The sequence below is a fragment of the Mauremys reevesii genome, linkage group 10, assembly GCF_016161935.1.
Source record: "Mauremys reevesii isolate NIE-2019 linkage group 10, ASM1616193v1, whole genome shotgun sequence".
NCBI lineage: Eukaryota > Metazoa > Chordata > Testudines > Geoemydidae > Mauremys > Mauremys reevesii.
Window position 1 is genome coordinate 39,728,708 of NC_052632.1, and position 23,858 is coordinate 39,752,565.

Here is a 23,858-nt window from a genome sequence, read left to right on the forward strand (position 1 = left end):
CTAACCCAGGAACCTATCCTTGCAACAAAGCCCGATGCCAGCTCTGTCCACATATCTATTCAAGTGACACCATCATAGGACCTAATCACATCAGCCACGCCATCAGGGGCTCGTTCACCTGCACATCTACCAACGTGATATATGCCATCATGTGCCAGCAATGCCCCTCTGCCATGTACATTGGCCAAACCGGACAATCTCTATGCAAAAGAATAAATGGACACAGATCTGACATCAGGAATCATAACATTCAAAAACCAGTGGGAGAACACTTCAACCTCTCTAACCACTCAGACACAGACTTGAAGGTGGCAATTTTGCAACAAAAAGCTTAAAAAACAGACTCCACAGATAGACCGCTAAACTCGAATTAATATGCAAATTAGATACAATTAATGTAGGTTTAAACAGAGACTGGGAATGGTTGGGTCATTACACTAATTGAATCTATTTCCCTATGTTATGTTCTCACACCTTCTATGGGTAATCTCAATTATCACTTCAAAAGTTTTTTTCTCCTGCTGATGATAGCTCATCTCAATTGATTAGACTCTTCCTGTTGGTATGCGTACTTCCACCTTTTCATGTTCTCTGTATGTATAAATATCTCCTGTCTGTGTGTTCCATTCTATGCATCCGAAGAAGTGAGCTGTAGCCCACAAAAGCTTATGCTGAAATAAATTTGCTAGTCTCTAAGGTGCCACAAGTACTCCTGGTTTTTTTGCGGATACAGACTAACACGGCTGCTACTCTGAAACCTGTCATAAATCCATTAGTTGCTCATGTGCTATGGAGGACGGAGCATTGAACTTGGGTGTAGGAGATCTGGGCTCTATTCCTGACTTTGCCAATAACTTTCTGGGTACCCACAAACAAGTCACTTCCACTCGCTGTGCCTCAGTTTCCACATCTGTAAAATGTGGCTAACAATAACAACCTCTTTTATAAAGTCCTTTGAGATCTACTGATGAAAAGTGCTGTATAAGAGCTAAGTATTACCCTGGAAAGAATGAAAAACTCAATGAAGGCAAGTTGCTTGTTAGTGTCTCTAGCTATCCCTGAGGCATGTGCTCAGCTCTTCACATTTACGTACAGAGGTGAAGCATGTGACCTGAATGGAGAGTACATTGACTGATACCATGGTAGGAAGAGCACTGTATAAATGCCTTGGTGGTAAAGACTAGAGTCTCTCTCTCTCTTTGCAGAAATATATGACTGGACACTCCAGCTGTTGGCTATCTTCTAATAATTTTCCTTGCATAACATTCTATCTTTCTCTGCTGTTTATCTTCTATTTCTTTAAACTGGGCCAGGAGTGGAAATTTCCTGTTAATTTCATACCAGCCCAGGTCCTATTACAGTCTGGATTTGTGGTTTTCTGCTTGTGAGAAGTAGCCATTTGTGAGTGTCTCTTTCTACTGGTGCTTTGGATAATGCTGTAGTAAGGATTCACTGCACTAGTTGTATTTGAGCTATCTGAGTTCATGTTACACCCAGCTGGCAATTTTTTGTAAATTTGGTTGTAACTCTTTCCTCTAGAAACTACTCTGTCCACTGATAAATAGATATCCATATGCATACATAGCCATACTGCTTGCAACCATAAGGGGATGTCGCCATTCTGTTTTCAGTGTACTGTGCTTTTCAAGGTAGAGGAATCTTTCAGTAGCAGTTCAATCTTAAATCCATATGTCATAAAGATGTAAGTTTCTTTAAAAAGCTAATGAAGTGGTTGCTTGTAATAACACTTGATGATGTATGGATCTGAGATCAGCTGAGAGGAGATTTATACAGTATTATTTCTCATAAGTAAAGGAAGATTTGTTTACAGTGTATCAAACCGCCTGTAATGGCATCGTGTATTCAAAGGGCAACAAAAATAATGGGTTTTAGAGCAGTGGGTCTCAAACTTTTTTACTGGCGACCCCTTTCACATAGCAAGCCTCTGAGTGTGACCCCCCCTAATAAATTAAACACACTTTTTAATATATTTAACACTATTATAAATGCTGGAGGCAAGCGGGGATTGGGGTGGAGGTTGATAGCTTGCAACCCCCCATGTAATAATCTCGTGACTCCCTGAGTGGTCCTGACTCCCAGTTTGAGAACCTCTGTTTTAGAGTGTGTATCTCCTCTTGCACACAAACTGAGTGCCTGGAGATGGTTAGGTAGGCACAAATGCTAGCATTTAGATCTTAAACTACTGCATTGGAATTAGAGGTGCACATGCTAGCATTTGTACCTTCTGCTAATAATAGGAGATAAGTTCCAGGTATCATTAACTGCAGATGCAAAACTGAACCTATAATATTATGATCCAGGTTGAGGGGTTTCTAAAAATCAGGTGCAATACATGCGTTCCATTAGCCTCTATGTAAAACACATGATACACCTGAAATGTCACTTAGGCCTGGAATGTGGGAAAAGACGATTATGTAATCTGTGTCAGAAACGATGTCCAGAAAACGGTTTATCCAAACAATGTGACTTCTTGCCAAGGCAGTGCATTGAGGGGGTCCTTCCACAGAGCAGGTGAAAATAGCTTTGGAAACAGACCCACCATACTGCTATTTGCTGCAACCTCTTTCCCCCGCTGTGCAGACCTGCTGTTCAGAACTGTGCCTTATGGACAGGAACACTATAGAAATACATAGGCAAGATGCTTTTGCAGACTGCTGGTCTTCACCCTTAAGATTTCTGACTAGGAAGCAGAACAAGTGTTAACCTGGTAGGATGATTTCAAGTACTGACTCCAATCTAGCATGTTAGGGGAGCCACCTAAGCTAGCCAATGGGAGCTGCCAGCGAGAGGAGTGCATACTAAGTCCCGCCCCTGTCTCAGAGATAGGTACTTAAGTCTAGGCTGCAGGGAGGCATCCATTCCTCCTAGAGGTCCACGGTTGGGAAGCCCTTTGGAGTTAAGCACCCAAGGCATATTATGTGAGGAGGAGCATCTCTCTCATAACTTTTAGCCTAGTGGGTCAGTCACCCACCTGGGATGTGGGAGACCCCCCCAGTTCATGTCCCCCCTCTGCCTGATGGGGAGAAGGGATTTGAACAGGCATCTCACAGCTGAGTGCCCTAACCACTAGGTGATGGGATATTCTAACATGGGGCTGCCTCAGTCTCTCCATTCCCCTGTGGATAAATAATTCAAACTTTATTGGAGCCAGGGGACTGAATCCTGCGTCTCCCACGTCCTGTGTGCGTACTCTAACCAGCAAGCTACAGTGTCATTCTCTGGCCCCCTGCGCTCTGTGAGACACCAAGGCCTCCTGAGGTTTAGAAATTCTTTGTGGAGCTCCAATCCACCTGCTTTCCTCTCTGTTTTCAGAGGCATCAGTGGGAGGGTCTCCCAGGAAAAGTACAACCGTCATGGCCAGGACTAAGACTTGGATCCTGGCCTTGTATGGGTGGCTCCTCTCCGGGACGTGGAGTGCAGTGGGTAAGTACCATTACCTTGCTTCCACCCCCCCACCCCCATCTGTGGTTACTGACATATTGGAATGCCCCATGTTTTCTCACTTCTGTTTGGGCTTCTTTGATTAGAAAGAATCTACCGCCCAAGGCCACATCTCTTGGGGGAGGAGAGGTGCTGAGATAAGGGTGTGCCCTGGCATGTGACTGTGGGGTGGATGCCCTGGCTCCATTGTGTGCTGTGAATAGTACTGCATGGGCGTGCCTGCACAGTGATTGTCACTGGCATGCTGGTGTGTCCCACGCAGTGGGTGGGACACATTCGTATGGTCCCTGGGCTTTGATTGGTCAGTAATATTGTTTTGCTGTTCAGTTCACTCGCAGCCCTGGGGATTGGCTGGGACGCAGTCTGGCCCCTCACTCTGAGAGAGGTAAAAGTCCCGTGACACAGAAATCCAGCCCTTGTGTAGCAGGGGGAGTTGTCTTGCCCCACTGGGAAGCATGTTCTCCTTGCTGGCAGCGTGAAGTGCTGCCTTAGCGACCCTTTGGCCAGGGGGCGGCTCTAGGTAGTTTGCTGCCCCAAGCACAGCAGGCAGGCTGCCTTCGGCGGCTTGCCTGTGGCAGGTCCCTGGTTCCGCGGATTTGGCAGCAGCCTGTGGGAGGTCCGCCGAAGCCGTGGGACCAGCGGACCCTCCGCAGGCATGGGTCCGCTGGCAACCTGCCTGCCGCCCTCACAGCAACTGGCAGAGCGCCCCCCTCCCCCGTGGCTTGCCGCCCCAGGCACGCGCTTGGTGTGCTGGTGCCTGGAGCTGCCCCTGCCTTTGGCAGGCTGGGCTACCAGCACACCGATCCAGGGCCCCTCTCAATGTTTTGTTTAAAATCTCAGGAGACGCTGGTGTCAGTTTGCTCCAGCTGTGACTGTACAAACCAAACCTGCATCCTGTTCCCTGGGTTCAGTCCCCATCTCCCCTATAACAGCTGCCACCCCTACTTCATTCCATCCCTGGGTTTGGTGTCTTCACAGGTGCTCAAGAGAACGTTCACTGGGAAGTCCAGCGCTATGACGGCTGGTACAACAACCTCCTGTACCACAACCATGGCTCTGCAGGTGAGTGCGGGAGGCCAGCGCTGGCAGCAAGGCAGGGCCAGCGGCTTTGACATCTTCGGTCAGAGTAGATGTCCTGGCTTGTCCTGCCTCTGGGCAGAACTGTTGAATTGAAACTGGGGCCTGATGGGGACCAGGAGGCTAAAGCTCAGTCTAGACCTGCCTGAGCTGAAGATGGTGGCTTGGGGCAGCCAGAGGAGGTGTCAGAGGGGGGTTGCCTACCATTGGTTGCTCCTGGGTATCGCTCAGGGCTCTTGTTGGATCCCCAGGTCCTTTGAGGTGATTGTAATACAGCAGCGTATGGCTTCTGCCACCTGCGCTTGGCTGAGAGGTTGCAACCTTCACATTCAGATGCAGGTCCTGCTACTGTCATCCATACCTTAGTCACCTCCAGGGCAGGCAGTCCGCACTCCACTGGTCAGGGCCAAAGCCCCCCGAGTCTTACCATTGATTTCAGTGGGCTTTGATCAGGTCCTCAACAAGGCGGTGCCTTCAGGGAGGATTTTCAAAAGCATCTAAGGGAGTTAGGCACCCAGCTTCCACTGACATTCAGTAGGTGATAGGCACCAAACTCCCTTAGGTACCTAGCTTCCATGGACTTTCAATAGGTGCTGGCACCAAACTCCCTTAGGTACCTAGCTTCCATGGACTTTCAATAGGTGCTGGCACCAAACTCTCTTATGCATGTGGCTCCTTCTAACTTTCAAAGGGTGATGGCACCAAACTCCCTTAGGTGCTTTTAAAACCACCTACCTGTGATCCCTCCAGAAACTCAAGCTGGCGTAGCTTGCGGAACGTTGTTTATTTTGGCCTCGTCTCCGCTGGCGAGGGCTTGCTGCTAGTGTTGATCAGGAGAGCTGCACCAACAAACAAGAGCTTTTGCTAGGATAGTTTCTATCATTTCCCCAAACGAAATAACCTCTCCCAGAAAAAGGGCTTTTATGCAGGACAGCTGCATCGGCTTTGGCTTTTGTCAGTTACGGGGGTTTTCATGCTCCTGGCTGACGTGGATCTGCAGAGGAGAAATGTTTGTTCTCCTCTGACGTATCTGGTGTTGCCTGGTATCGGGGGTGCCAGGTTGGATGGTCTGTGTTGCTGGTAGTTGACGCTCGTAAAAACATCCCTTGTGCCCTGATGGAATGAGGAGATGCTGTGTGGATCTGATTGTGCAGAGAAGGAATGTGTCTAGTTGGATGTTTAACACACTGCAGCCCTGACAGTCCTTTATAAAGACACTAGGTTTTCTGGAAGGCAGGTTCCCAAACTCATTCTCTCCCCCGAGCCCAGATTTCCCAAGCCCTCTGGGCAGCCCCAAGGGCCCCCTTTCCCCATATGCTGCCAACAACCTTGGGATCCCATCTGTCCTGGGGATACTGGACACAGTGACATGCTGATGTTGTACCACCAGGTTCCAAGCTGCTGCGTCTCCTGCCAGCTAACTATGCCGATGGCGTGTACGAGCCCCTGCAGGAGCCGCACGTGCCCAACGCTCGCAGGCTCAGCAACGTGGCTGCGCGGGGGCCCTCCGGGCTGGCCTCCAGCAGGAACAGAACCGTGCTGGGTGTCTTCTTTGGTAAGAGGTGGCTGGCAGGGCACTGGGTACAGCCCTTGGGCTATTTCTTTACTCCCATCTTTGTGACCCCTCTTGCTCTTTCCCCTACAAAGCCCTTGGTTAGACAGATTCAAATCTATAACTTCCAAACCAAGACATCAGACCTTGTGGAGCCCTGGGGGTTAGGAACAGCCTGCGGGGCATGTCCCTCATCCATCTCAGAGGACATTCCTGTCGGTGGGGTCATGATCCGGGCTCCTCTCGCACCGGGGCCTGTGGCCATGCTCTGTGCACTGGTGACTTCCTCCATTTGTCTGAGTCATGTTTGGAGAATGTAATCCCCTGGGTATGTTCACCTAGGTTGAGCAAACAGGCAGCAGGTTTCCCAGAAGCCAAGGGCCCATCTCAGTGGAGGAGAAAGCACAAGAGGAAATGGGGTTCAGTTATTATTTCCTTTAGTCTCACTGATTCAAGAGGCAAAGCAAACACAAGCTCACCTGGGGCAGTCCCTCTAGCCTGGGGCAGTCCCTTTAGCCTGGGGCGATCAGCAGTGTCTCTGCTGTCTGCAAGAGGCATGAATCAATAGCCATTTCTGTCATACGCAGAACTTCCCCCATTCATTAGCCATGTTGCTGAGCATTTGTTCGATCGTCTGGGGAGTGGATCCCAGGAGGAGCCTGTCCCAGGAGAGCTCAGTGCTGGCTACTAGCAGAGACTTTGGCCAGGATTCTGTGCTATGTTCATTTTTATCTCAGAGATTTCAGTGGTAAAGGAGAACATCCTGACCCTCTCCTCTGATCACAGGTCAGAGAACCCAGCCAGAGAGTCCTGCATCCAGCCCATCTCTCCAGCTGAGCTAGAGGCTCTCTGAAGTGGGCAGGCGAGTTGTTATCCTAGCAAGACACAATCCTCAGGCTGAGGGCAGTTATGCAGTACGCAGGAGTGGGAGAACCCTGGAAGGTTTAGGGGACTGGTTGGATACGTCCTCAAAATTCCCCCCTTCCCCCGGGCCCTTTGCTCTGTTTTGGGCTAGAGATAGTGATGGTCAGTGCTTACACAAGGCTTCAGAAATTCCCCTCCCGAGTACTGCGCAGTTGGCAGCATTAAACGGCCTGTGAGATTTCCAGCCCTGCCTGCTGCTAGGCAGACTGGACTAGCCCACAAGTGGGTTGTGGTTCACAGGGTTGTGGCACCTCTGCCTCCAGCTCCAACCAACACCAGACAGCTCAAAGGCTCCCGACAAAGAAGGGTGTGAACCTCCGGCTCAGCGCCTGCCTGTAGGACAGACGCTTCCTCAGTCCTTGCTTGCTGTGCATCACTCGGCTTCTGGCAGGCAGTCGCCAGGCTTGGAGAATAGATCCCCCCAATCCCTCAAGGCAGTTCCAGGAATGAGGACAGGTCAGGCTGCATTTCCAGGAACAAGGACAAGTGAGGGAGCAGGTCAGGCTGATGAAAGGCAGCACCTACTGGGGATTTCTGAACAGCCACTGGATCAATCAGATTTAATCCCTGCTGACTATGGGACTCTGCATGAGCCATGTGTTCATCTGCCCAGCCCCACAGATGGGTAAAGCCCAGCACGCCTCACAATACTCTACCCCATAGACCCTCCCACCCAGGGATCTCAAAGCACTGTAGAGAGAGACAAGTATCATCACTCCCGTTTGCAGACGGGGAACGTAGGAACAGAGATGTCAAGTGACTTCCCCAAGGTCAGCCAGCAAGCCAGTGGCAAAGTCAGAGAGAGAATGTGGGTCATTGCCAACATGGTCATCTGGGTGCAGCCCCCCCCATTCGCATCTCAACTGACCCGCTCTGACTGAGCCGGAACAGCAGTCGTTACACAGGGCCTTGGAGAATTTGCCCAAATCTCGTTGAATGCTGTAATTTTTGGGGTGCAATTGACAACCCGCTCCCACCCAGCTGTCCCAGTCAGTGTCTCTGCTTGGGTTTCTCATAGGTTTCCATGTGCTCTCGGAGATCATGGCGGTGGAGAATCCCGGCTGCCCTGCTCAATTCATAAACATCCGCATCCCTGCGGGAGACCCCGTATTTGACCCTGACAATGCTGGAGATGTGGTCCTACCCTTCCAGCGCAGCAAGTGGGCTGTGGAGTCAGGGCAGAGCCCCAACAACCCCCGAGAACAGGTGAAGGGGCAGCATTTCCTTTTTTGTTTCCTTTTGGGTTGTACTTATTTCTTCCATTGGTTGTTTACAGGAGTATTTCGTAACTGGCTGGGCTGAGGCAGGGCATGTGTCAAAAGGTCTCTGGCACAGCGACATAAAGGTGCCTTATGAAATTAAGAGTACAAGAAAGCAATCTAGAGCAGAGAGCAGCGGCACCGTTCTCTCACATTCCAGTCACTGGCCCCACCTATTAATTACATTAATGCCCACAGTGACCTGAAAACAGCACAGTTCCCACTGGTCACCAGGCCAGGATGCAAGAGAGGAAACATTGCAGTGAAATGGACTAGACAGAACATGCATTGCTGAAAAAGGAGTGACCAAGATAAACAGCTTCTGATAGGAACGCTGCGCCCCTTTACAAGCATTAGCGAGCCAGGCTGCGCAAGCCCCCCTGCAAGGTGGGGAATTGCCATTTTACAGACAGGAGGCACACTCCCCTAGGTCACATTACCCCTAGAAGAGAGCTCAGATCTCCTAGCTTCTAGCCACTGGAGTGGACCATCCTTCCTTTCATCATCTAGCTTGTTCTCTGGCCCTTTGAGCTCTTAGCTGGACCCCTGCATCTCCAGCACTCAGTGCATATGGACCTGGGCCAGGAAGAAGAGAGACAGAGAGTCTCTCTTGTAGGATCTGGTTTATTTATACCCCTTGGCTCTTTCTGTGTGAAGCTTCAGATAGGCCAGGTGCCCTGACCCTCTGTCAGGCTTTCCCAATTAATTAATATCCAATTGTACGTGCCCAGGAGGCTCCCCTCAGTGCAGTGTGCAGAGACCACCACTTAAAGGCCTTTTCATTCTTGCTGACACTTAAGCAGCACTGCTTTGTTTGTGGACTGCAAACTGAATTGCTCTTTCACTAGTTTTAGGCCCTGGATTCCTGAAAGACACATCTGCTAACTTCAGTTTAAGGGGTTCATCCCAGCCCTCTTAGGGACACTGAGGAGCTCTCCCTGTATTCTCCCAGTATCACAGAGTTCCCATGTCATAGGAAATAACAGGAACCTGAAATTCCCCACTCACCCCCCAGCAGAGAGCTCCCGGCCTGGAACAGGGCTCCGTTGGATGGGTTGCATGAAGCATGGGGTACTGACTGCATTACAGCCCAGTGGAGAAAAGCTGGGGAATAGCATCTAATTTTTTTTGGTTAAAAAAAATCTGTGAAGACAGACAGTCTGCAGTACCTGACCCCACGTATAAAACCGCACAGAAATGGAGCATCCTGGCTGTTGGTGCAGCTAGGCAAAGTCACCATTCGGGGTCGTTTAGCAAAATATTTGTTCTTTACAAAAGAAAGCCCAACAATTTCTGCAGATTGACACAGAACTATCCACTTTATTGGCAAATCAAGTCACTTGAACCTTTCTAGGAGGCCAGAGTTGGGGAAAAACGTAATCACTTCAGGTGATAATGATTGAGAAAATTCTCTTGCTGCAGGAATTTCTATCGCTTTAGTCAAAATGCCCAAGGAAAATGTTAGCGATAGGAGCTGAAGTAACTCTGGTGTGTTAGAAATGGGTTATGAGCAGTATTATTTTAGGACTAATTTGATGAAATGCTTACACACACTTGAGTAACAAGCCTTTCTGTAATTGTGCTCCTATGTTGCGTGTGAATGGTAATAACAAGATATTCTAGGCAGTAAATTTTTTTTATCTTGGTGTAATAAACAATAGAATGTGTATGCTGTGCAAATGGGCAGTCACAGAGATTGCAAAAGGATAAATGCATTGTGGCACCCAAGTCTTGGTACGATGAAGAAACATCATGGGATCGAATGCATTTCCACACAACAGCATGTCTGGCTCAGTGTAACCTGGTCATATTCCGAAGTGTCAGGATATGGGAATATGTTGTACCATCACCACCAATACAACATCCAATAGTGGGCAGAGCTGGCTGAAAAATGAAAACACATTGCACATGTCATGTCATGTCACTGGTTTTCCAAATGGGTTGATATCATTTTTTTAAAAACCATCCACAGATTTTTTAAACTGTTTTTGAAAATCAAAATTTCCCATAATGAAGTTTTTCAGTTTTGAAATTGAAATTTTTTTTCAGAACTAAAAATGTTTATGTGCTTAAAAAAGTCCCACTGTGTACCTAATTTGGCCAGTCAGGATGGTCCATCCAGAAAACAAAAAGTCTGAAACTGAAACCTGATGAACACAATCGGACACAGCTCAAAAATAGAAAATCATGATGGAGCCTGATTAGCAGGTTACATTTTTAACTCAGTGTTTCCTAGAAAAATTTCAAAGCTTGAAACATTTTAAAGACACCAAAATGTTTGCAAGGAAATGTATATTTTCAAAAGAGGCCATTTTCCAATGGAAATTTTTGCCACGTGAAACGCGTGGCCCAGCTGTAGCAGAAAGAGACTTCACAAAGGAGCAGCAGGAGACATGGCTCTAGGAATGGATGAGCAGCAGCCAAACGGAGGGGGTCTGGTTAGAACCACCTTGCTGAGAACAGGTTTGCTGGGGAGGAGTCCAGGACTTCCTCCTTCCCTGCCTTATTCAGCCTGTGATTCAAGAGCTTCTGTTTCAGAATCTAAAGGAAAGCAGGAAATGAAAAATAATTTAAAAGAATGATAACGGAACTTCCTCCAGCCTCTGGGAAGGCCCCTTATCTGGAGGAAGGGTCACGGGGTTGGTAGTTTATCAACATTGGCAGGCCCATCCCTTTCTTGATGATTCTGGTGACTTCTGCTCCAGATTGATAAGAAGGTGGTAAGATTTCTGCTCCTTGTGGAATACGTGCTGTCCATCTCACCGTGTGTGTAGTGGGCCATCAATAGATACAAGCGCACAGAGGACCTGGGTTTTGGCTAAGCCCTGATTCTTCTCCGTCCCCATGCAGAGACCAGGAGGCAGCTGATCATTCTGCTCTGACCCCAGCCCTTGCTTCTCTCCTCAGATAAACATGGTGACAGGCTGGCTTGATGGAAGTGCCATTTATGGCCCTTCCCATTCCTGGAGTGATGCCTTGAGGAGTTTCTCTGGTGGGAAGCTGGCTTCTGAGACTAAAGAGAACTTCCCGAAGCAGACGGATGGAAGAAACTTCATGTGGAAGGCTCTGGACCCGTCCACAGGAAAGGGGGGCTCCGAAGGGATCTATGGTAAGGAAGCCTCATGTCCCAGTTTCCCACCTTTCAGCTTCCCTGGTGCATTTGCAAGGTTATTTCACACCCTACCCAGGCTGAAGTCTCCAACCCATCCTGGATCAGAATCAGGCCTAGAGGTGGCTGATTGCACTGGCTGCTTGAGAGAAATGCAGAAAAGCGGTTAAAACAGCTGGGCTTCCCCCAGCACTGAGTCGTCAGTCTCCCACCCGATTCCCCGAGCAAACCCACTGCTGGGTGCATCCAAGCAGAGCGTCACCTCAGCGCAGGGAGTGAGGGACTGGGTGGGTAGGCCAGATCCCCCTGCATCTAGGGAACCTGATGCCAAGCACTCGCCCTGGAAGGGGCAGCCCAGTGGAAATTCCCAGACAAAAAGCTGTTTGTTTCCTGGGTGTGGTGTGTGATTTGGAGCCAAGGTGCATTCATGCAGCACCCTGAAGAGAAACATCTCTTAGCACCTGGCAGGCTCCGGCAGCGAAGTGCTGGCCACTCCCTGCAGCCAGGTGCTGCCCCTACAGACCCAGGCAGCGCTGGTGGGTCACCTAAACTTTAAGGCCAGAGGGGACCCTCATGATCATCTAGTCTGAGCTGCTGCATGTCGCAGGCCACAGAGCCTCAACCACCCACTCGTGGCTGTACTAGACCCCTAACCTCTGGCTGAGTGACTCAAGTCCTCAAATCACAGTTTAAAGACTCACCCGTGTAATGTTCCTTCCCCAGCACAACCCTGAGTGAGGGAGGCAGTAATCAAAGAAGGCAGAATCCTGGTCAGATTCAGCACCATAAGGCCTGCCGGAGCTGGCCCTCTCCCTAGCCCTTATGGAGGGATTGCTTCAGGCCCAGGCTGCCCTGCAGCCCACGCAGCCCTGAGACAGTTATCGGGTGGTGCGTTGGGGCAGAACCTCTCTGCCAATGAGGGTCAGAACTCTGCCTGAAGCTGCTGAAGCTCCACCCACTCATTATAGCAAGTACATCATGTTAATTCCATCCTGACTAGCCGGATTGGCTACCCAGAGCGAGGGATCTAGGTCAGGGAGGCCCCTGGGGCAGCCAAGCTCAGAGAGGACGCGCCAGCGAAGGTTCCTGTTGGGATAATGTCGGTCAGGTCACAATAAAGTCAGTTCCCAGCAAGTGGGAAAGTTTTGGAACCACTCTGTGTTGGTGCCCAGCCAGGGAAGGAGGCAGGGACCCAGCCCGAGAGGGAGAGAAATGCCAAATCACGCAAGGGAGGTGACAGGAGCCCCTGTGTAAGCTGAAGATGCAATGTGAATTTGAGGTAGCCCTGCGTCAGCTCAGCACCCTGCGTCAGCTCCCAGCCCAGCCCAAACTATGCTGATAGAAACCCACTCTCCCCTTCTAATCTGAAATGATCTAGGCTGCAGTAATAAACTTGGTAATAATCCTGCTATGCTTTTAAAAAAATTCTTTATTTGGCCATCCTGTGCTCTCTGCCCCTTTACCTGATGCTAGGAAGAGCATCTCCAGTGCCAAAGCAGGGGGTGTGCTCATGCCATGCCACGCTGCGGCCGAGAGATGTTTTCTGACTGACAAAGTGTATTGCGCACCATAAAACTATCAAATACTTGATGTGCATCTGACAGCTTTGTTTGCTTTGTCTTTTACTTTTTCCATGAGGAAAGATTAAAAACAGTAGGAGAGAGAAATGTAACCTCTTTTCTTGGCCACACTTTGTACAGGTGTGTGAAAACACCGGGTAGCCATTTTCGGTGTTAAAGGACTTCCTTTATCAGGTTTAAATGTGCCGCTTTTTAAATTAATCTACTGCCTCCTTGTTTTTTTCTATTTCTCTATTGTGTTCCCTCTTACTCCTCTCCCCTCTGATATATAGAGAGAGGACTAGAAAATAGTTACTGACATCCTACAAGGACAAGGAAGGGCTCTTGTCTTCTCTTCTACCTTTCTTCTGTTCCCCACAGAATGGCCTCTGGCTGGCAGACTTGGACACTGACAATCCCCTACCCAATGCCGGCACACACAGCCCAACTGGAACCTCCCCTCTCCAATCTCTTCCCTCCCCATAGCACCAGGGAAGCCGCGTGTGGGAATCTAGCAGCAGGCTTCCTTTCTGTTCCACAGCAGCAACAGTCAGCTCTGTGGTGTATTGAAAACTGTCTTAAAAAACAAACTACTACTTTAAATTTCAAGGGGTTTCCTGGTTCTGCTCGCGGGACAGGGGGTCTGGAGGGATATGTGCAAGCTGGGTCTTTGGTACGCAGTCTGCAAAGAGCTGGCCTAGAGCAAGGGTTGTGCCTTGCTGCCTTAGAGAGCAGCATGCTCTGTCTCTCTCTGGATTTGGTTCTTGTGCAGTAGGGTTTTGGATTCTAAGAAATACAGTTGTGTTACGTGGCAACCTGCCAGCAAGAGTATTTTATGTTTTCTTCTAACTTCTGTGTGTGTTTGTCCTGCACTTCATGGGCTCCTTGATTGTTGTAGATTTTGGGAATGCCAGAGGGAACGAGAACCTTTTCCTGCAGGCCGAGAGCATCGCCTGGTTCCGCTACCACAATCACTGGGCCTTGAAGCTGGCCCAGGAGAACCCCAGCTGGTCGGATGAGGACGTGTTCCAGCACGCGCGCAAATGGGTTGTTGCCACCTACCAGGTGAGGGAGCTGGGAGCCCCGTGCAGAGGGGCCAGCACGAGGAGCCCCTGGAGTGATGACGGCTGGGGCCTCTGTCCTGAGCTCTGTGGGTGTTTGTGCTGATGCCATCTCCTCCTCTCCTCTGCAGAATATCGTGCTGTACGAGTGGCTGCCGACATTCCTACAGAAAAGCATCCCGTCGTACACAGGTGAGGGGGAAGGAAGCCTGGGGTGCAGGAGGCAAGCAGGAGGGTGGGGTGAGCAGCCTGGGGGGCTGTGGGAAGCAGTGGATGGATGGGGGAGCGAGGGGCCTGAGGGGGTCTGTGGGGAGCAGTGGGTGGATGGGGAGCGAGGGGCCCTGAGGGGGGCTGTGGGGAGCAGTGGGTGGATGGGGAGCGCGGGGCCCTGAGGGGGGCTGTGGGGTGCAGTGGATGGATGGGGAGCGAGGGGCCCTGAGAGGGCTCTTCACTCCCCCGCCAGGAGATGCAGCTCAGCAGCTGCTCTTCGTTGCAGGTTACAAGCAGCATGTGGATCCCAGCATCTCCACCGAGTTTCTGGCTGCCATGGGGCACTCCCTGGCGACCATGGTGCCCCCTGGAGTCTACAGGAGGTAGGGAGAGCTGTGTGGCAGGTGGGGGTGCCCATCAGCTGGGGCAGCAGTGCCAGGCGGGTGAGGTGGAGGCAGCAGTTGTGTCAGGCGCATTGGCGGCTGTGTGACGCAGGTCCGACTGCAGCAGGGAGAGCTGCTCTCCGCTCCTGGAGGGTGGCAGATCCACCCCAAACCCTGAAAGACACAAGCCTCCAAAGCGTCACCCAGCTCAGTGCTTTCCTGCCAGCTCCTAGCAGCAGGGCTGGCACCGCCGCCCTAACAAGCGTTCCTTTCAGAGCCTGGGGCCACGCAGGCTCCCTGCCCTGCTGCTTCTCCCTGCCAGCAGAGAATGTAGCACTGATCATGCCATGCGAAGGCCAGGGCGGCTGGAGCTCCCACCCAACTGTGTATGTACAGTAAGGATACAAAGATGCTGTCTACACTCAGGACTGTTTTCTGGGGGCTCAGACTCTAGCAAGCTGCAGAAAAGCCCCTCCCAGCCCCACTATTATCTCCGCCCAGAGGGGCTGCAGGCCTCACCCTTCTCCTCTGTTCCAGAAACAAGAACTGCAGTTTCCAGGAAGTGCTCAATCAAGACAACAGCAAGTCGCCGGCCTTCCGACTCTGCAACAGCTACTGGTGCAGAAAGGTACAGAGGGGCTGGGAAGGGCAGCGTCTCACCTGCGCCCTGGCCAAGGGCAGGGACTACTTGCATCGCGGGCCAAGTCTTGTCCCTGCTGCGCTGCTTGGCATTGCCCCAAAAGCAGGAGGGCAGGATTTAGGGAGCTGCTCCATGCTTTTGCACAGCAGGTTCTGGAAGTTCCAGGAGCCCCGCCCCGAAACTCTGCTGCACTGGCAGCAAAGACCCAGGATGCAGGCTAATCCTCCCCCCAGGCTGGTCGCTGTCTGCCAGTCAAGGGGCTCTGGAAGCTGCTGTTTAAAACACTATCCCCCCACCCCCGTTCCTTTATTTACCTTCCTGAGAGGTGGAATGCTAAGTCCTGGCCCAGCCACTCAAAGGGGGCAGGCAGGGAGGAGGAATCCCCAGGGTTCTCAGACTTTATTGGCAGCTCTAATGACGCAGGACAGCTCCTGGCACAGCCACGCAGCATGCCCAGGGCCCCCAGGCTTGCAGAGTTGGCCGCGGTCACAGCGAATGGGCTGGATTCAGGTCTCTGGTTCTGAATGCGCCTGCAATAGGCAATAGTAGAGCACTCAAGGGTTAGGAGGGCAGGGTCTTGGCGCAGTAGCGGTGGGCTGGATCGGCCTGCCGTGTAGCAGAGTTTGCGTTGTCAGGTTGTGAGGAGTGAGGGTTACCGACCATCCTGGGGATCAGAGCCTTGCTGGTCATCAGGGGGCCAAATGCACCATTCCAGTGATGGCAAGGCCCTTGCCAACCATATCCCATCACCAGAATGGCCTGGTGGGAATTCCACTGCACAGAGAGTGATGCGGGAAGGAGCCGGCAGGGAGCACTTGGCGAGCCGGCAGGGAGCTGCTGCTGGGGCCACCCCACCCACCTGCCCAGCGCTTTACTAATTCAGTCACTGTCCCGCCCTAGCTCACTGTGAACAGCCACGCGGGGCACTGCAGTTCCGAGGAGATAAAGCGGGGAGTTATCTCGTGGGCAGCGCCCCCCTGAGCATAATGGGGTCTATATCCATCCAGAAAGTCTGTTGGGTCAAAGTTTCTTTCCACCCCAAATCACGAGGAAAGTTGGAATATTGCGCTTGCTGCCGCCCAAAGAAATTCAAACGTTTTCCATTTGGAACGGTCGGGACTTTTCATTCCGAGCCAGCTCGATATTAACTGCGTCTGCCCATGCGGTGCCTCATGGGAGCTGGATTCATGTGCCTCTCACCCTCATTCTGCCCATGCGCTGGGCTTTCTCATCACACTCTGCCTCCCGGCACATGACTCCCATGATGCACCTTGCAGCTGGGTGAGAGGCGGGGTCATAGGGGAGAACCACGGCACGAGGTGCCTTCAGCAGATGCAGTTTCACGTTGAACAGACTTGAAACGAAATGCATCCGTGTGGTTGAATGCACCAAATGTTCTCATCTGGGTCGAATCAACTGCAGACGTGAGATTTTTGTTGAGATTTTCCCTAGAAAAAGTTGATACGTTTTGGGTCAATGAAAATTTTCCCACAGAAAATTGCTATTTTGTGGAAACTATTTTCCATTGAAAAACTGTTTCAGCAGAAAAGTCCCAACCAGCTTGACTCCTGAAAAGCTCCTTCTTGTTCTCTGATGCTGCTTCTGTTCCTCCGTCCCCATCCCTGGGGAGGCAGCTTCTGCAGACAGGAGACTCAGACAGGGCCAAGATAATGGATCTGTCCTATGGGAACCAGATCTGGAGATGGTTACTCACATGTGTATGGCAGCTGCATGGTGACGTGCTGCTCAGGGTCACAGGGAGACCAGGCACCTATGGGAACAGACAAAGCACAGGGTGCTACACCCTCCAGGGCTCCAAGGGACCTTCTGCCTTTCATTGACTGCTGATTTTCACCTGCTGTAACATTTTCACAAATAATGGCAAAAAAAAAAATAAATCATGTTTTTGATACTAATTGTAAAAATGTCCCTGAAACAGAACCCAACAGTTCTGCCGACCAGTGAAAACGGCAGTGCATGAGCCGGATAATTGGCATAATGAGCCTCAGGAGCCAGCCTTTTCCTGTCCTGGGCATTAACTGAACAATTCTCATTCAAGTCTAAGGCCAGATCTTCAGCTGGTGTAGATTTGGCATCAGTAGTGACTTCCGTCAGCTGAGGATCTAGCTTGATGCCTGCAGGACTGTGAAGGATTAAACAAAGACTGTGAATGGCTAGCCAACTACAAAAGCAGTTTCTCCTCCCTTGGTTTTTACACCTCAACTGCTAGAAGAGGGCTTCATCCTCCCTGACTGAACTAACCTCGTTATCTCTAGCCTGTTTCTTGCTTGCATATATATACCTGCCCCTGGAAATTTCCACTACATGCATCTGATGAAGTGGGTATTCACCCATGAGAGCTCATGCTCCAATACATCTGTTAGTCTATAAGGTGCCACAGGACTCTTTGCTGCTTTTACAGATCCAGACTAACACGGCTACCCCTCTGATATATTCCAGTTAGAGATCGGGCCCATGTTTCTCAGTGAGAGCGATCAACCTTTGGCACAAGCTATCAAGGGAACGGGTGGTGTTTCCATCTCGGGATGCCTTCACATCCAGCCTGGATGCCTTTCTGGGAGACATGCTTTAGTCAAACACAAGGGAGTGGCTCAATAAAGGGGTAACTGGGTAAAAGTCACTTGCCTGTGCTAGGTGGGAAGTCAGACTAGAAAATCTAATGGTCCCTTCTGGCCTTAAACTCTATGAATCAAGGTTCCTTTGGGTGCTGGATCAGGCAGGTGCGAACATCATGGGTCTCTCATAGGTTTGCACCATAATGACAGAGAATCTCTCTTTCATTTAGAACCCCAATGTCCGGACGGCGCAGGACGTGGACGACCTGCTGCTGGGGATGAGCTCCCAGATCGCAGAGCTGGAGGACAACGTGGTGGTGGAGGATCTCAGAGGTTGAGACGCTTTCTTGTTGCAGTTGTGCAGTTTGGCTGAATGTCTGTCTCTTTTGGCTGTTCAGGGGAGTCTCGTTGTCCCTGGGGCAATGAGGCACAGGGAGAGGATGTGGCTTGGCAGAGAGTCGGTGACAGAGTCAGGAATGGAACCCAGGAGTCCCGACACTCTCCTGTGCTAACCGCAGCTATGGCTGTGCCCAGCTGCTCTCTTTCCTGTAGCCTTTCCTAGCTAGTGCTGGGCAGGGATCTTCACTTTAAGATGAGTCCATGAGGGAAGGGGACTTGGTGAGGGGAGAGGCCAGCATGCAGCATTGTCCTCTCAGGCCCCCGCTTTCCTGCGAGGGGAAGGGTGATGGTTGGAGGTTGATTTTGCGTTACCGTGTCTTTAGCTACTCAATTTGTTCTCCCCAGATTACTGGTATGGGCCCCTGAAGTACTCTCGCACTGACTACGTGGCCAGCTACATCCAGCGGGGGCGAGACCTCGGTCTTTCCACCTATGCCAAGGCCAGGGAGCTCTTTGACTTAAAGCCTGCCGCGAACTGGTCACTTTTCGCCCATGTGGACAAAGAGGTCAGAAGCACCAAGATATTATTTAACCTCAGCGGCTTGTGTTAGCCTCCAACAACTACTACTGGGGCCTCATCTGCATGCAAAAGTCGTACGGCTTTAACTGTCCTGGTGCAGTCAAGGTGCTACGACACCCTAGTGTGGACCCAGTTACCCTGGTCTAAAGGGGTTTCTGTTGGGATAGTTATTCCTGAAGGGAAGGGGAGTGAGCCACAGCTCTCACCGACGTAGCTACACTAGCTCAAATGCGGTGTGTAAATCAGGCCTTGGTCTGGCTTTAAAACTGGCTAGAGAGAGATCACCACAGGAGGGGCTGGTTTCCTTGCTGCTGCCCTCAGAGCAGCACTGGGGCTTCAGGCATAGTGGCTGGTGCAGTTAGCTGCCCTGCCCTGCCCTGGTGGTGAGCTCTGTGCTGAGTTCCGTGCCTGGCGGCTGCCCACCCTCCCACATAGCTGTGTGTGCTCTACTCTTCCCTGGAGCCGCGGCTGCTCCCGGGTTGAGGATTGGAGCAGCCGGGGGGTTAGAGCAGTCACAGCTGTGAGCCAGGCTGATACAACTGAATCATCGGCCTACATCAGTGCAGTGCTTAGCCCCTTCCCCTCCCACTGACTTGCTATCTCTGGTCAGATCAGACCCTGAGCCTACGTCTGCACCTTAGTCATTTTAGATCTGATTTTGGTGAGTAACGAGGACCTTGTTGAGGAAATAGTTGTAGGGGACAACCTTGGCTCGAGTGATCATGAGCTAATTCGTTTCAAAATAAATGGAAGGATAAACAAAATTGCATCTGAGACTAAGGTTTACAATTTCAAAAGGGCTAACTTTACTAAATTAAGGCGACTAGTTAGGGAAGTGGATTGGACTAACATATTTAGGGATCTAAAGGCGGAAGACGCCTGGGGTTACTTCAGGTTGAAGTTGCAGGAGCTGTCAGAGGCCTGTATCCCGAGAAAGGGAAAACAGTTCGTAGGTAGCAGTTTTAGACCGAGCTGGATGAGCAAGCGTCTCAGAGGAGTGATTAAGAAAAAACAGAAAGCGTACAAGGAGTGGAAAATGGGAGGGATCAGCAAAGAAACCTACCTTATTGAGGTCAGAGGGTGTAGGGAAGCAGTGGGAAAGGCAAAGAGCCGGGTGGAGATGGACCTAGCGAAGGGGATTAAAACCAATAGCAAAAGGTTTTTTAGCCATATAAATAGGAAGAAAACCAAGAAGGAAGAAGTGGGACCGCTTAAAACTGTAAATGGAGTGGAGATTAGGGATAATCTTGGCATGGCACAATATCTAAACGAATATTTTGCCTCGGTCTTTAATGAGGCTAATGAAGGGCTAAAGAATAGTGGTAGAGGGACTGACGGGAATGAAGATATGGGGGTAGACATTATGGTATCTGAGGTAGAAGCCAAACTTGAACAGCTTAACGGAAGTAAATCTTCATCCTAGAATATTAAGGGAATTGGCGAGTGAAATTGCAAGGCCGTTAGCAATGATTTTTAATAAATCTCTAAACTCGGGGGTTGTACCGTTTGACTGGAGATTAGCTAATATAGTTCCTATATTCAAGAAGGGGAAAAAAAGTGACCCGGGTAACTACAGGCCTGTTAGTTTAACATCTGTAGTATGTAAAGTCATGGAAAAAAATTTAAAGGAGAGAGTGGTTACGGACCTTGAGGCCGATGGGAACTGGGACAAATTACAGCATGGTTTTACGAAAGGTAGATAGTGCCAAACCAACCTGATCTCCTTCTTTGAGAAAGTAACAGATTTTTTAGACAAGGGAAACGCGGTGGATCTAATATATCTTGATTTCAGTAAGGCGTTTGATACGGTACCGCATGAGGAATTACTGGTTAAATTGGAAAAGATGGGGATCAAAATGAAAATCCAGAGGTGGATAAGGAGCTGGTTAAAGGGGAGACTGCAGAGGGTCATATTGAAGGGTGATCTGTCGGGTTGGAGGGGGGTTACCAATGGAGTTCCTCAAGGTTCGGTTTTGGGTCCGATTTTATTTAATCTATTTATCGCTGACCTGGGAACCAGAAGTAGGAGTGGGCTGATAAAGTTTGCGGATGACACCAAGTTGGGAGGTATTGCCAATTCGGAAAAGGATCGGGATATCCTCCAGGGAGATTTGGATGACCTTGTAAACTGGAGTATTAGTAACAGGATGAAATTCAATAATGAGAAGTGTAAGGTTATGCATTTAGGGATGACTAACAAGAATTTTAGTTATAAGCTGGGGACGCACCAGTTGGAAGTAACAGAGGAGGAGAAGGACCTAGGAGTCCTGGTTGATCGTAGGATGACTATGAGTAGGCAATGTGATGTGGCCGTTAAAAAAGCTAATGCGGTCTTGGGATGCATTAGGCGAGGTATTTCTAGTAGAGATAAGGAGGTGCTAGTCCCGTTATATAAGGCGTTGGTGAGACCTCATTTGGAGTATTGTGTGCAGTTTTGGTCTCCCATGTTTAAGAAGGATGAATTCAAACTGGAACGGGTACAAAGAAGGGCCACTAGAATGATCCGAGGAATGGAAAGCCTGTCGTATGAAAGGAGACTTGAGGAGCTCGGTTTGTTTTCCTTAACCAAAAGAAGGATAAGAGGAGATATGATTGCACTCTTTAAATATATCAGAGGGATAAATACCAGGGAAGGAGAGGAATTATTTCAGCTCAGTGCTAATGTGGACACGAGGACAAACAGATATAAATTGTCAGTCAGGAAATTTAGGCTTGAAATTAGACGAAGGTTTCTAAGCATCAGAGGAGTGCAAATTCTGGAACAGCCTACCGAGGGAAACAGTGGGGGTGAAGGACCTCCATGACTTTAAGATTCAGCTGGATAAGTTTATGGAGGGGATGGTATGATAGGATAACAGGTTTAGTCAATAGGTCAATAACATGCCACACTGGTAATTAGTATAAAGGGTCAATGTTGGGATATTGTTAGCCTTTTCCAGAGGGTCTGGCTGGAGAGTCTTGCCCACATGCTTGGGGTTCAGCTGATCGCCATATTTGGGGTCGGGAAGGAATTTTCCTCCAGGGTAGATTGGCAGTGGCCCTGGAGGTTTTTTGCCTTCCTCCGAAGCATGGGGCAGGGGTCGCTTGCTGGTGGATTATCTGCTACTTGAAGTCTTTAAATCATGATTTGGAGCATTCAATAGCAGAGTCAAGGGAGTGAATTAGTTCAGGAGTGGGTGGATCGGTTTATGTGGCCTGCATCTTGCAGGAGGTCAGACTAGATGATCATAATGGTCCCTTCTGATCTTGAATTCTATGATTCTATGATTCTATGATAGTCTAGCTAGCGCAGCTACAGACAGCAGTGAAGATGGGATGGCTTTGTCCAGGCCAGCAACACATGCTCATACCCAGGGTCCCTGGTGGACTTGTACAACCTGCACTACAGCCCATGCCTCTGTGGTTTCACCGTTGTTTTTAGCCTGCTAGTGAGATTAAAGCTAGTGTGGGTAAATCTGCCTGAGCTGCTGCCACCACCACCCCTCTAACGGCAGTGTGGACATAGGCTTCGAGTGGTCAGTAGGAAGGGCAGAGAGTACTGGCCAGGTTCTCCCCAGTCCTCACTCCTACCTAGCTACAAGTATCATCAGGCCCCACACCCAGTTGCTGCAACGTCTCTCTGCCAGTGGCAAGATGCATGCTGGGAGATCCTTAATCTGATGGCAAATAATCAGGCCCCAGCTCCAGCAAGGATGGTACAGGAGGGTTGGAGTCTATGCGGTTTGGGGTAAAGGAGGCCACAGGGGACATTGATGAGGAGCTGACGGTGGAGGTGCCAGGCATGGATCACAGACCATTGGGAGTCAAGCACAATGGGAAGCACAGTGATACTCCTGCCAATGACTGAGCAGCTAGGCTTTCCTGTGCTCTCATTGGCAGAGCCCTGGGGGTTCTCTGGAGCAGCGAGCCAGGGCTTTCAGCACCTGCCCCTCCCACACCAGACGAGTCTTGAGATCTCTGGGAGGGGCAAGGAGCGGCAGAGGGGATCTATTGACCTTGGTCGGTCCTTCATTCCTTCTTTCCTTCCATTTCAGTGGGAAGGCTGTGGCACCCGTACAGGGTAATACACACAGCTGGCATTGTCACCATCCCACACCAGCCGGCTTTGCCATAAGACCCCCAAAGGGCTAATGAAACTTCTCAAGGCTTTTTGATACACTCACCCACTAGTGCATGGGGGGCACTGGGTATAATCAGCCCTTCCTGTTCTCCAGGTCCTTGGGAATGTATCTGCCTTATACGACAACGACATCTCCAAGCTGGAACTCCTGCCGGGGGGCATGCTGGAGAGCAACGGAGACCCTGGAGACCTCTTCAGTGCCATCATCTTGGACCAGTTTACGCGCCTGCGTGACGGGGACAGGTTTTGGTTCGAAAACACTAAGAACAGGTAAGTGGCTCTTCTGGCAGCATGCGTCATGGGTGGTCTCTGCATTGGCCGTTGTTCCCCCAGAGAACTGCCAGGATGGTGATGTGCAATTTAACATCCTGTAATGCACTGTAACTGGCCTGAGACTGGGGCCTGGAGCCCTACACAGTGGGAACCCATGGTGAGGCCCCAGAAGCACTTCAGGCCAGTGGAGAACGAGCTCAGACTTTCATGTGGCTGAAGAAAGCCATCCCAGCAGCGCCCTGGCAACCCATCAACAAGCTGCTGTGGAGCCTTGGTCTTCAATCCTCTTCCCCAGTTCCTGAGATGATGTGGGGTGGGTGTCAGAATCTGTGCTATACAATCCTGGCACTTTCCTGGGGCTGATCTGGGGCAGGGTGTAGGCTGGGGGCTCTGGGTCAGACATACTCTTGGGACTCTCCAGGTACTGATCTAGGGAGGGTGTGGGTTGGGGGTCACACACACTCCTGGTGTGGGCGGGGTTCTCTGAAGCCTACACTGGATTCCATTTTCTCTTTCTGCAGGTTATTCACAGATGATGAAATTAAAGAGATTAAAAAGACCACATTCCATGATGTCCTTCTTAATGTCACCTATGCGGATCTGAAAGATGTACCAATGCAGGTGTTTAACTGGAATGCTAGTGAGTGTAAGTATGCCCAGTGGTCTGTGATGGGATGTTAGATGGGTTGGGATCTGAATTACTACAGATAATTCTTTCCTGGGTGCTGGCTGGT

At 50.4% G+C, this 23,858-nt stretch overlaps 1 protein-coding gene across 3 annotated transcripts in view; it reads left to right on the forward strand.

The window, feature by feature from the left end:
* LOC120373615 (dual oxidase 2-like) overlaps nt 1-23,858 on the forward strand; it is a 47,510-nt gene that overhangs the window by 2,032 nt on the left and 21,620 nt on the right. For all 3 annotated transcript variants that reach the window (XM_039492286.1, XM_039492287.1, XM_039492288.1), the window contains 13 exons: nt 3,334-3,444; nt 4,441-4,524; nt 5,930-6,094; nt 8,034-8,221; nt 11,182-11,383; nt 13,841-14,007; nt 14,135-14,195; nt 14,500-14,596; nt 15,134-15,224; nt 18,043-18,145; nt 18,557-18,717; nt 22,946-23,121; nt 23,646-23,770. In XM_039492286.1, the coding sequence (XP_039348220.1) occupies nt 3,375-3,444; nt 4,441-4,524; nt 5,930-6,094; nt 8,034-8,221; nt 11,182-11,383; nt 13,841-14,007; nt 14,135-14,195; nt 14,500-14,596; nt 15,134-15,224; nt 18,043-18,145; nt 18,557-18,717; nt 22,946-23,121; nt 23,646-23,770 (1,690 nt within the window). In that variant the 5' untranslated portion in view covers nt 3,334-3,374. The remainder of the gene's footprint in view (nt 1-3,333; nt 3,445-4,440; nt 4,525-5,929; nt 6,095-8,033; nt 8,222-11,181; nt 11,384-13,840; nt 14,008-14,134; nt 14,196-14,499; nt 14,597-15,133; nt 15,225-18,042; nt 18,146-18,556; nt 18,718-22,945; nt 23,122-23,645; nt 23,771-23,858) is intronic.